The following is a 13,345-nucleotide window of genomic DNA, read 5'->3' as shown; positions in this document are numbered from 1 at the left end:
CTGTCACCACAGCAGAAGCGCAATAGCCAGTGCAGTAACTGATGGTCCTTGGTGGTCGAAGCATTTATACAGGGAGGAATCCTTCAGTGTCTTCAGAGTCTGTGGCATCCATTAATAAATCTGATAAAGTTACAGAGTTTGCTGCATTTCTTCTTATTTGTGATTTGTTTTATTCATTGTACTGCTTTATACTGTGTACAGGTGATGAGTTCTAAACATACTGGGACTGAATGGACCTCCGGAGTTAAATGCTTCATATCACTCATAATTACTGTGCATGTCATCATAATGAGCTTCTTTACACTTGAACAGTGTGCAATACTGAGCATTTTAAAGTATAGATGGAGTTTCTCTTGTAAGTACAATGCCACAGAATGGGCCTCCATTAATACAATATACAATATTATAACTGCTGCACAGCAGTCATGGTAATTTTACTGTTATTGTCCCAGCAATGATTCACCTGTCCTCAAGAGATCTGTCTATGTTTGCATGCACCTCACGCAGACACATGCACTGCTCACTGTGTAGACTAGCTGAAACAGTCACATGGTAACATTCCAGGAGGCCCCCAAGGACGTGCGGTTATCTGGACCCTGATGGCAGCAGCAAGGCAAATAGTAAGGTCAGTGCCACAGACAACCGAACATGAGGATAAAACAACCATTCCAATTTCAATAGGTATTTTCATTAAGCTGTTTTTATTAGCTATTATTATACTGAGACAGGATCCTCAGCCACTTTGGCAATGCAATTTCAGAGTCTGTCTTTGAATCCTGGAAAGCAGAAGTGATACTCTCAGCTCATTTTGTGCATCTTTTTTTTTTTACTTGAGTTGACGTTGGGAACAAGTACATCCTGTTTTTTTTTGTTTGTTTTTTTTTTACAAAATAAAAAGATGCTATCTTTAAACATTTTAGAGCAAAGGACAGTGAGCCCAATAAAGTGACACCTGCGTCTGTTCTAATTCTCTGAAAGCAGGTAGAACACAGAGGGATGAAATGATCGTGTTTCATTTCAAAGAAAAATGAATCAGGGAAGATGACGCTGCAATTCTAAATCTAAAGGGATGCATTGTTTCCCAAAGCCAGCTGCAACAAGGGCATCTCCCTGAAAACGCTGGGGAATGTTCAAAACTTTGAAATCTAATGCTGTTGTAATCAGTCTCATGTCAGACAGCCACGCAGACACCTGGTGACAAGGTCATGGAGATTTTCATAATTACAAACCACAGTGTCGTGCGTTCACGTGTATCTGCAGGATGTATGTGACATACACACACAGACTCTGGCTGTTTAACCTGTTGACTGTCTTGATGTGTTTGTCCCTGCACACCTCACCCTCTATGTAATGAGGAAGTGACCTTTCTGAAAGAGATAAAGCTCTAACACACACTGGCCTTCAGTCCCCCCCGGCTACTAGGAAGATCACTTAAGCAACCCGGAAAAAAATTACTGAGACAGGCACAGTCTGCCTTTTAATATACCGTTCTTGTCTTTCACCGCTCAGCTATATTACACTCCACTTCCAGAACTTCCAAAAGTAGCAATTTTAGGAGGCCAAATTATATATTAAACTCATATTAAACAGCCAATCCTTTGTGAATTCAGGTATGACTTGTTTTAGATATATCTCCATACATGATTAAACCGGAAACTGATTACTCGGATCTACTCCTGTTTACAATCATTTAATGACTCCTCCACTCTCTACTTTAAATCCAAATGGGAAAGAGAAGCACAAATAACAATTTCAGAAGATGAATGGCTAAACATTTGTAAAGTTCAAATGAGCACTTCCACCTCAGGTTACTGGAGGGAAATCTCGTGGAAGAATATCAGTTATGGAAGATGCTGGAGAGAGTGTGGAAACATTCAAGCAGATCACTTCCACGTTCTTTGGGACTGTCCGATTATACGATCATATTGGAGGGATGTAGTAGAGGAAATGAAATCGATTATAGGCTTTGAGATAAAACATGATTTTTGCACAGTTTATCTCCCCTACATTCAGTGTTACTGACAAATATTTGGTTAAAATAATGTTAGCAGCCAGTAAAAAGGCTATTACGCGAAGATGGTTATTAAAGGAACCCCCTAGAGAGGAGTGGAGTGGAATTGTCAACGAAATATACGATATGGAAAGACTGACTTTCTCCCTGAACCTGTGCAAGGACAAATTCAACACGTACTGGAGCAAATGGAGAGCTCATCTCAAGTGACTGCCCCCTCATCACAACAGGAAGTGGTTCACAGTTGCTGGGTAGGACTAACCCCATGCTCTGCTTGATATACTTTTCTGGCGCTGGTTGAACGCCTTAGTAGGAAGACTTTTACTTCACTTCGAGGGGGAGAAGAGTCTGTGCTATGAGGGAGCTGAAAGAAATGATTATCATATTCATTTATCCCCCATCTGGCCCTGGACCTTGGCCCTACCTCTTACTACGTATATGTTGTCACCATGACTCCCCTCTTTTCTCATCTAGATAGATAGATAGATACTTTATTCATCTCCAAGAGAAATTTGCACCTGTGCCTTTTTGTTTTATATGTTTTTTTCTACACATATTGTAAAACAATTAATTCTATAAAAATAAAGTTTAAAAAAATCTCCATACATGAAGGAATGTGTGTATTTCGGAGTTAGCAGTTTAGACTGAGTTGAAAATACCCAATTAGGCTAACGTCATTTAGCCATTTGATTTGCTGTCTGAAGTATATTGTGTTATTTGTGGAAATGTTGATTTAAAGTCTCCGTTTAGGTTCTTATTAACAAGCATTTTGATCAAGCGTCCGGTCAGATGTATTGTTCCATTTCCTCTTTTCCTCGTCAATCTAAACGACTCATTCTATTTTAGCTTGCTAAGGCTAGCTTTGTCACTTGGTCCAGTTAGCTAGCAACAGTTAGCCTGGCAGTTAGCACCTGTATGTAAATATTTAGTAATAACCACTCTCTGCATAGAGTCTGCATTATAGAGTAAATTCATTTAAATTTACTGATGTCTGGGTCTCGACTCATTAAACATTTACATTATGACTATGCTAATTTTGAACTTTGTGACTGGTGAAACTGTCTCTGACTTGATCTTACCCTGCAGTCAAAACAATTAAACTGAGTGTCTGAAACCTCAGGCAACTCTAATTACTTACTAAAAATGTTGACTGAACTGATTAAGTTTCCAAACAGACCCTGAATATTTCCTATAACCATGACGGATAGGTTAACAGCCTGGTTTCCCACTGTGGGATTTCCAGAGTATTGTTACCATGCTGATAAGATGAATCATTCGATGTGGAAAGCATCTGACTCTTTAAACCTCCACCGTGAGCCTGCTCTAGGTTTCACGGGCTCCTTGCATTTGTCTGGACCCGGAGAGTTTGGCAGCCATGCAGGAATAAGTTGTCATGGAAATGGTGGATACGGGTGAAGCAGTGGGGTCAGGGAGATCACCTTGAAGCAAACAACTCTCTCTGTCTGTCTCTCTCTCTCTCTCTCTCTCTCTCTCTCTCACACACACACACACACAATGTATCAAGCTCAGAAGACTTGTGCACCTCAGAGCTAATCATCATTCCTGTTGATTTAAAACTATTCAGACAGCTCTCTTCACCAGTATGCAGCCCTGCCCAGCAGTTAAACTAACATGGAGAAATGCTGTACCAAGATCTTCTGTGACGTCAGATTTGTGTTGTAATAAAGTTTTTATCCAAATAAGGACAACTGAGGCTCAATGAGTCATTCTTTCATTGAGTTACTCTCTCTCTCTAGTACAAGTTTATCCATATCAAATTTTAACAACTGGTATTACAATATATATATTTTTTATATTTTGTATTTTTTTCACTTAGCTTCCCTGGCAATCTTCCTGCAAATACATCCAGACATCCAGCACTCATTCCATCCTAGAGGGATCATGTGGACGGTGATCACGAATGTTCTACCTTGATGAGGAAAATGATTCCTCTATGGGTTGAAGGAATAGCACATGTCCTTCACAGAGGCCAGTGTTAAATGTCCAAATTAAGAATTTATGCATTTTTTTATTTTGTGCAGGAAGTAGCAGAACGTAGCAAATCAGTCTAATTTACAGTAATTTTGTTTTTAGTCTTGACCATAAATTTAACAGTTTTCAGAGGAGTATGTAAGCGTGCAAAATGGACTGCAAAATTTTGGTGTTTGGAGTTTTGGTGGTAGTGGAGTGTGATAGAGACAACAGGTCAAGTTCAAAATGCCACCATTTGTACATGTGGGTTTACTTGTTTTTGTGTGTGTGTGTGAGAGAGAGAGAGCGAGACAGAGAGACAGAGAGAGAGAGGGGGGGGTTATTTATTATGCGATACTCTTATGAACGATGTATATTTTACGTCTGAATTTAAAAAACTCTCAATGCACACTCTCATCATGACAAAATACCTGACCCTGAAGATCTGAGTTGGCCATTTTAAACCCCATTTCTCTTTCCTCCTAGCCCCAGATAAACTCTTCTCTTAAATTAGTGTACCAAACATTGCACTATTATACAGTATGTCTACAGATGTTCTTAGGCAGACAGTGAGAGGAAGTGTAAATATAGTGGTGAACTGTACCATAGAGGGCACTTTATCGTGTTTTGCAACATGTTTTCCCCATCAACAAAATCCTCTATAAAACAGATTTCAGAGAGCTAATATGCAGTATAATAATAAAAAAACACAACACAATGATGTCTGTTTGTGATTATGCAGTGATATGAATTCAGTTTAAATACGTTTGTGTCTGATGTTATCGATTAATCATGCGTGGTGTGAAGTCAAATCAAAAGTGGAAGTATGTTTTTTTGCACAAAGCAGTGGCAACACCGATTCTTCTTAACAGCTAAAAATATTCCTCACTTCCATTTTCAGAGTAGCCCTGCCTCCTGTGTGGCAACAGTGGCTTTTACAACACCTGAACAATGGAGAAACGGTTCAAACTGATGAACATAGAGGCATTAAAACAACTCATGATGAATGATGTCAGTGTGGTCCAGCCTGTGTGCATGAGGCTGAAGCAGTGTCACGTCAAATCCACGACCACGGTGAACATGAGCCGCCTGTGGTGCGGTGCAGTCTGAGGCTTATGTGGAAGCTGAGCGTGCTCGGTTACGTGTTCTGACCATTGTCAGTGTGACCACTTTGATTTTGTGATTCTGTGTCGTCTCACAGCAACACTTGATGTAATCTCCATCTGAATTTACAGGACAGTGGGTTAGTAGGTCTCCCTAAGACACACACAGATGTCGCCTGATAAAATGGTTCAATCCGTTATCCTGTTATCATTAAATTATACTGTGTTTTCAGTAATTATAAAATCCACAAGACTGCATTAATATTTCGTTTTTCAAATATACAGGACATCTAGTGCATAATCATTTGTTCAAATACAGAACACTTGCCGACAAACTTAACAACTAATCAGACGCAGTAATACATGCAGCTAATAAGCTACCTAGTTTTGTTATACATGCGTAACAAGTTTCAGTCGTAGCATTGTCTCTTCCAGACGGTTGTCAGGATCAAACGCAATTATCTTTTTCAGTCTTTCATTCTTAATAAGCATAAGTAGGCCAGGGGATCAGAATAACTGGGTTACTCACACACACCTGCCAGTGGTACAGAGATTTAACCTTTTCATTTACAGATTCAGGTCGACTGACACCCATTTCGTAGCCTTACGAAAGCACTCAGTGAGCATTCTGCCTCTGAGCATCAGGAGCACCACGATGAAATGTCAGTCATCTGCCTTCCCAGGACAACAAAATAATGTATCAGTTAACCTAAGTCACGCAAAGTATGTTTTGCCCTGTTGTAGTATCACAAGACTATTTCAGAAAATGTACTTGCTTCAGTAGTTTTGTTTCTTTGTATGTGCTACTACAGGACAACAGTGCTGAATAAAAGCAGTCTTGTTTGTGTAAGGAGAGTTTTATGTGTATGAAAGTGTGTTTTCCCTTCTTATTCATGGTTCCTTATGAAATGAGCAGATTTAGGCTCTGCTTTATAAAACTCACAAAGGAAATACCAGACAAACACAAATTTTCTTTCTTTCTTTCTTTTTTATTGTGAGCATATAGAACATCTGAACATAGAGAACTTTAAATAATATATGTAGGAGAACTTAAAGATAATTAATACATTCTATGATAGTGACAGAGGAATGGGCATTGAGCGAGTATGTGCCGTCTTCAGCCAGCTGTAGTGAGTAGTGTTATGCGCAGGCCGAGATCGGGTGGCTGAGGCCATGGAAGTAAGACTTTTCCCTATCGCTCATGACCTCAAAGTGCAGCGGCTGCTGGCAGAAGGTGCACTCCGCTGATGAGTGGGGCTTCAGCTCCAGGCCCACCTCCTTCCATGTGTGCACCAGCCTCTCTGTAGAGGGAAAACAGGAAAGAGTGGAGGTCGAGTTAACTTTTAGAAATCTCAAATGAGGGGGAAGTTTAACCTCCAACAGAGTGACTTTCCATTCTAACTGAATTTATAGTATACTATGATATGACAAGACTACTAGATTTTCTTACCAACAAAGTATTTCATCATCTCAGGGGTGTGGTGAGGCGTCGGGGCGATACGCAGAAGCTCATCTCCCCTGGCAACAGTGGGGTAGTTGATGGCCTGCACGTAGATGTTATGGCGACTCATCATGATGTCACACACCTCTGTGTTTTTCAACGCGTCTGATACCTAGAAACAATAAAGAGACATACACAGCCATTAGAATGGAGGCACTGGGGAGATGGACTATGGACTACTTAGTATGATGTTAATTGTAATGTGGCTGGATGGTGTGTATCATATTGCGTGTAATTAGGCCATAAATTAAACTCTTAATTACCCGGACTGGGATGATGTGGCTGGGGCAGTGCACCACGGGCAGCCCAGAGTTCATCAGCATTTGTCTGAGCAGCTTGACGTTGCGCTGGTGCTTTAGCCTCAGCGTACGGCCCTCTTCACCTTTCAGAACCTGGATCGACTGCCTGGCTCCGGCCAGCAGCATTGGCGGCAGAGATGTGGTGAAGATGAATCCAGCAGCGAAGGAACGCACCGTGTCCACCAGGGCAGCGGTGCTCGCGATGTAGCCGCCCACACAACCGAAGGCCTTGCCTGAAGGAGGACATGACGCATAGGTGATTGTTCGATTGGCGCCTTTTAACATAAATTTTTGTTTTCAAAACAGTCGCTACAGTGATCGACGCAAATCCTCCCACTGTAATCTCACAAACCAGATTATCCTGAATTGGCAGCTGCATGGGTACGGGGGCTGTAGCTGAGCTGAGCTCTGAGATAGAAATAATTGGCCCCTCAGCTTGAGAGTGACACACACACAGAGGGAGTAATTCAATAAGAGCGCAACAAGAGCCCACAGTCTCCTAGCAACAACAGAGCTACTCAAGCTTCTTTCAGCCCTCTGGCATATTGTGTGACACAGATGAGGCCTGATCCTGAGCATAACAACAAAACAGAAAGCTACGAGTTTCCCACTAGCTGGGAGTTGTTTCATAAAAATAAATAATAGAAAAATACAGCAGACTATAAATGGAAAGATAAGTACAATGACACAAGTAGGCTTTTATGTGATCTATTAATGGTTCACATATTGACAAGGCATCAAAGTCAAAACGCTTCCGAGAATATTATCAGTAATGTGTTCTGGTTGAGGTTATATACTGACCTAGTGTCCCTGAGATGATATCCATCTTGTGCATGACGCCATCCCTGTCTCCGATGCCCCCTCCTCTGGCGCCATAGAGACCCACAGCGTGAACCTCATCTACAAAGGTGATGGCACCAAACTCGTGGGCCACGTCGCACATTTCCTCCAGCGGACACACAGCACCTGTGTAACAGAAAATAGGTGGAAAGAAAGGTTTAGCCATTAGGCAGAGTACAGGCACAAAATCAGTTCTTTTAGTCAAACCAAACATGTATTAACAACATGTCCATTGCTAGACTACTGTTAAATATCTAAATATGATCAAGTGCTTGTTCTTATGCAAGCAGACTGTGCTGTAGTGAATGAACTGGCATTACGAGCTCAGTGAGTTATAACATTGCCATGACAATTAATGAGCAACCATTTCTAAATGCTTAAATGAAAAACAATAACAGGAATCATCCTAAACTAACCATCCATGGAATGGACAGTCTCAAAGGCCACGATCTTTGGTTTTGTGGGATCTCCCTTCTGTAGAAGCTCTCGGAGATGAGCGACGTCATTGTGGCGGAAAATGAACTTCTTCACACCGCTGTTCCTGATACCCTGAATCATTGAGGCGTGGTTGCCGGCATCAGAGTAGATCTCACAACCTAAAACAGAACGAGAGGAAGTGAGAATAAGAGGTGTTTAAAGCAGATTTTTGCATTAACGTTACGCCACTGAATGCATGAATGTCAATGACTGACTAGAACATCATAAACGTTGGATTTATTGTAAACGCATGGAAGTTTTTTGTATACCAGGCAGCATCTTGGCGAGGGTGAAAAGGGTGGAGTCATTGGCAACAAAGCAGGAGGTGAAGAGCAGGGCAGCATCCTTGTTGTGAAGGTCAGCCAGTTCGTGCTCCAGTTCCACATGGAATTTGCTGGTCCCAGAGATGTTCCTGGTACCTCCTGCCCCTGAGCCATGCTTTCGTAAAGTATCGCTGGAGGATGAGAGAGACAAAAACAGAGTTTTATCTTGCCTGTTTTTTTTTTAAGCTGCACAGTTCATTAAAGCCTAAAATGGGCATTTTCTATGTTATCATCAGTGCAGCAAAAGCAATGTGGTGTATCATCAATAATGGCGTGCTATATTAGTAGATGGAATGGTAGTCTACATCCAAGTAGATTGTACATACACAAACGAGCTTTTTTATTTAAGCGGAGGCTGGAGTTATTTAAAAACATGTGCATTTTGGGTTGCATCATCTCCGATTAACAAGCAGCCCACCAGGAAATCTCCCAGTGCTCCGGATGGTCAGTCGGTCACCACACTGATGGCATACATGGCCTCTGTGGATTCCGACTGACAAAAATCTATCGTAACAAGGAAGAGCTTTAATCTCTGTGTTTCGAGGTGTTACTGCTGCACAGGGAATAAGAGAGCTACATGGGCAAGCTCAAACCTGCTTACGGAAAAGAAGACAAACATCCTGTCTCACTGGGCCCCACTGAGGTTTAGATGTAAACTATGACCAACTAACACTCCACACCCGCACAAACAATGAAATGGAACACTCATGGGTGTCAGGTTGTATTCAATTATGTGCTGTAACTCAGCTTTTCTCAGTTTCTTTCTCTCTCACGTCAACAGGAGACGTGGGCAGCCAAGAAAAATATTTTTCTTATTACAAGTAAACACGTCTAGACCCAAGGGACTGGATAAAGTGTTTTTTTCCTACACTACACTCACATAAACAACTCCTGCAATACTCACATAATGGATTGCATGACCCGTGGGTGTCGACTCATGCCCAGGTAGTCATTGCTGCACCAAACGGACACCTCCCTCTTTTCCTCTGAAGTGCCCGTGAAGTCGGTGGCCATGGGGAACTCACTGGCCAGACGATTCACCGTCTTAAACACACGGTATGTGTGGTCACTCTTTTTCTCCACTATCTTCTTGTCAAGAAAGTCATCGTAGTGGAAGGAGGACACTGTAACAGAGGAGGAAGACAACACTTACTTAATGTTGCTCGCATAGTGACGGATGAAGAAATGGCTAACATGATGAAAGTCTCGGCTCATCTTACTCAAGAAGACCAAAACATACCGACTTCAAAATGACTATTCAGTAACCAAATAACTGCATTTAAATTAGCATGCCAATGTGTCAGTGTTTCAGTGAAAGATTTGTCAGAGAGCTAGATAAAACGTACTACTTCCTGGCAAGTTATCCTGCAGCAAGTGGGACACCCTTTTAGGTCGCTGTTTCAGGAGAGTCTTCATTAGATTAGTTTGCTCATCGCCGCTTCCCTTCATGGCACTGACCAAGGGTGGCTTGTTCAACTGGGCAGGGGACACCTCTAAAAAAGATCAAAAGGACAAAAAAAAAATAGTACCAAATCATGTACAAAATGATGGGCCAAAACAATTCTCGAACAAAACCTTAAACAACTGCTACCTTTCTGGACAGTGCGGACTTCCTGGACATCCTCTTGGAAATCCATGCAAACCTGGCGGACCACACTGCTGTTCTTCTGGCCCATCTCAGCAGCCAGGAAAGGGCATTTGGAGGCCACTGCCTGGCCTGAGGGTGGCATAGGGTGACCAGTAGGCAGCTTGGGCTCCCCTTCCTGTTTGGGGCCTGCAAGTGGACATAAGTTTATGGTTTTAAGATATATCATTGTAAACCTATAACCAATATCATAAACAGCAATAATTCAGTCGTTACATTAACTGGGATATTTGACATGATAAAATGCAGCTACAGTGTTAACTAGGCTAAAAAAAATTATTTACTTCTTTATTAGCCTCACCTTCAACGGCAGACACACTGTCCTCAGTCTTCTGGTGGGAGGAAGAAGAGGAGTAGGAGCAGAGGGCCCGGGCCATTGATGGAGCCATGGGTTTAGAGGCCAACTCCATCATGATGGGGCATCGCTGGGCGTACGCCAACAGGGACTTTTTGGTCTGCTGGAGGAAGGCTTGGGGCACACGAGCCACGAATGGACAGCGGCGCAACATCAGATCCATAGTCAGCAGCTGTGATGATGATTGTCCAGGGGTCTAAAGGAGACAATTGAAACTTAACTGAAACGTCCCTATGCTGCAAAACCCTGTTTTGAATCGTGTTTGCTTAAAAGGCAAAGCATGGTACAAAAGACACTTTTGACACAAGATACAATTTACTTTTTACAAGGTCAATAATGGACCTTCAAGCTATGCTGTTCTAGCACAAGGTCCACATATATGAAGGTTTTGTGAATAGCTCCCTGAAACCTGAAACATGTTTGTGTACATTAGTTTTTGAGGTTAGTGTCACTCATCCTCCCCAAAAGAGCTGTACCATCTTACTTCTTGGACTGACTGAGCTGCTGGACTCACCACAACAGATGTTTGATGAGGTCATTGTAATAAACATGTTACAAACATCTGAATGAGATAAACCTGTTTTACGTCATACCCATCCCCCAGCTGAAGCCAGCTCTAAACATTCCAGGAGAGAGTGATCATTTCACTTTCCACCCTTTAAGTTCGGGAAAGGGGGCTCAGGGTGAGACAACTGAAGTCTAACTACTTTTATTTATAAATTAAGGCAACGAGCTACCTAAACAGCCTGTCGTGATGAGAGTGTTGATCAAATTTTGTGCTTTTTTTCCCTCCGATAATCAATCCGTGAGTCTTGCTATGCACGCGGAAGCTCCGCTGGTGTTGAACTGTTGTTAAACTGTATGCCCTCAGATTTCATATCCTGATTGGACATGCCGGTATCCTTGATTGCACTCTTGCCATCAGGTCACAAACACTGCTGCGTTGGCACGAGCCTCTAGCTACTATTACTTACGTTACAAGCGTGACAATTCCACATGCTCTCAATCGTTGGCAAGCGCTCACGAGCCCTTCCAAGTGGCGTTACGTGATGACTCGCGAGGTATGTAACAGCGCTTTCTAAACATTAAGAGAGCGAGAGTCACGACTTATCTGTCTCGATCGCTGATATGAACAAAATCGGTCACGATTATAGCGTTACAGGAAAAAAATTGAAAACTAAGATAAGTCTTACTTTACTACCTGAGTTTTAACGTTGGTACTACCGCTCGTGCTCTTTGCCGGTTGACCGAGCTTAACGTTAGCTAAGATGCTAACATTAGCTAAAGAGCAACAACTACAAGTGGGGCTGATGATGACGAAATAAGACACTTACCTCTTAAAAAAATCCCACTTGACGGAGTAATGCTCTTTATCAGGCGTGTAGTGGACAGGACAACAACAGCGAGGCCAATCTAACGCGACACTCGGTCAAAATTTCTCGTTGTTTTGAGAAGCCGAAGGAGGTGACTGCTCCGTTATCCTGCACTGAGGACGAACGAAAAGGGCGAGGACGCGCAACTGCTTATAAGAGCTTACGCCATGGCCGATGGCGACCGGAAGTCTCGCGAGATCTTCTATGTGTGTGCTTAAGGTCATTTCAGTCAATTAGGTATGTTTGAGTCACGCATAATCAAACACTCATCTAAAGTAGAGTATTTTCTCTATATGCGTTTGAACGTATGCATAAACTTTTGGCTTTATATTACATAAATTGCATATAAATCAATCTAAGTCTATGGACAGTGTTGACATTTTCCAGGAACTGCAAATTCACAAGGACATTGATGCGTGACTGTCAACTTAATGTCAAAAGTGGCATCTCAAACTGCTCCTTCAAGTATTGTATGCCTTAACTTTGATACAGAGCTGTGTTTTTATGTATACAGTTCTTGTCATACATACCATGAACTCTAATTTCAGCTCAAGACTCCATGGATCGGTTGGTGGTTTGGAGTGAGAGATTTTTTGTGCACATGTGACCCCTGGTGTTGAAAAAGACACATTGAACCAGAGCTGGTGGTTGCTCCGAAATCAATCTGTGTGCTTGTGTGACTGTGGAAGAAAGACTTAAAAACAATTTGAAATGTAAGACCAAAATGTGAATTTTCTACCTATTCACTGTAGACCTAGAGTAGATTCAAACCACACCATAAAAGCTGATTTTAATCTTAATATTCATAAACAGTACACATGCTGTTGCATGTTTTTTTTATATACTCTACACCTGCCCGTCAACAGTCTAAAAAAAAAAAGCTTAGTTTTTGTTGACATTGTTTGTTATTTTCATACAGTCAGTGGTCTATTCTCACTTATATAAATGGTGGGAAATAAAACATAAACATGCAATAACAATGAAATAGTAATCCTTAAATTGTAAAGGTTACAACACACTTTTGCATAGTCACTTTGCCATTGTTTAATGGATAGTGGGACAGCTGTAGCTTTACCAGTGCTCTGAACTATGACAGTGCATGCCTAACAAACATAAGCCGACAGTGGATTAAAATGCTTTGACATTTGCTCGGCAACTGCCCTCCGCAAAGCAGAGTTGAGAATTTCACACACCTCGAAAGATGATCTCCAAATTGTCTTCTGAGATAAGGAGGCAAATAAGCTTGACTGCATATCTGATCTATCTGTGACATTTGAATCTGTTTATGTCGCCTCCTCAGCCTGGAAAGACATGGGGTTTTTCTGCCCTCTACAGATCTCTTTAGGCTCTGGCTCTGTTTGATAAAAAGTTTTACCTGCAAGACTTTTGACATGCTTGGTTTGATTTAAATCAACCAGAACAGCTAGCAGACATCCAGAATGGAGTT

General features: G+C 41.8%; 1 protein-coding gene across 1 annotated transcript; it reads right to left on the bottom strand.

Annotated features, from left to right (window-relative positions):
* Positions 1 to 6,059: 6,059 nt before the first annotated feature.
* alas1 (aminolevulinate, delta-, synthase 1) lies at positions 6,060 to 12,038 on the bottom strand. Its single transcript, XM_041948102.1, has 11 exons — positions 11,860 to 12,038; positions 10,472 to 10,721; positions 10,117 to 10,299; positions 9,872 to 10,018; positions 9,430 to 9,649; positions 8,472 to 8,656; positions 8,142 to 8,321; positions 7,687 to 7,851; positions 6,850 to 7,118; positions 6,536 to 6,698; positions 6,060 to 6,386 (listed from the first exon to the last, which is right to left on the bottom strand). The coding sequence occupies exons 2-11, from the start codon at positions 10,686 to 10,688 to the stop codon at positions 6,226 to 6,228; spliced, it is 1,890 nt and encodes a 629-aa protein (XP_041804036.1). The 5' UTR covers positions 10,689 to 10,721; positions 11,860 to 12,038; the 3' UTR covers positions 6,060 to 6,225.
* Positions 12,039 to 13,345: the final 1,307 nt, after the last annotated feature.

This window comes from Chelmon rostratus, chromosome 2, assembly GCF_017976325.1.
Source record: "Chelmon rostratus isolate fCheRos1 chromosome 2, fCheRos1.pri, whole genome shotgun sequence".
In the NCBI taxonomy this organism is placed as follows: domain Eukaryota; kingdom Metazoa; phylum Chordata; class Actinopteri; order Chaetodontiformes; family Chaetodontidae; genus Chelmon; species Chelmon rostratus.
The sequence above is the reverse complement of the archived record's forward strand: the minus strand, read 5'-3'. Positions and strand labels throughout refer to the sequence as shown.

What these genes read in the sequence shown, in the direction of transcription:
- alas1 (XM_041948102.1), bottom strand. Translation starts at nt 10,688, where the DNA reads ATGGATCTGATGTTGCGCCGCTGTCCATTCGTGGCTCGTGTGCCCCAA. An exon ending in GCCACATCATCCCAGTCCGG is followed by an intron (nt 6,699 to 6,849) that starts GTAATTAAGAGT and finishes TATTGTTTCTAG; the next exon opens with GTATCAGACGCGTTGAAAAA. An exon ending in GATGATGAAATACTTTGTTG is followed by an intron (nt 6,387 to 6,535) that starts GTAAGAAAATCT and finishes TTCCCTCTACAG; the next exon opens with AGAGGCTGGTGCACACATGG.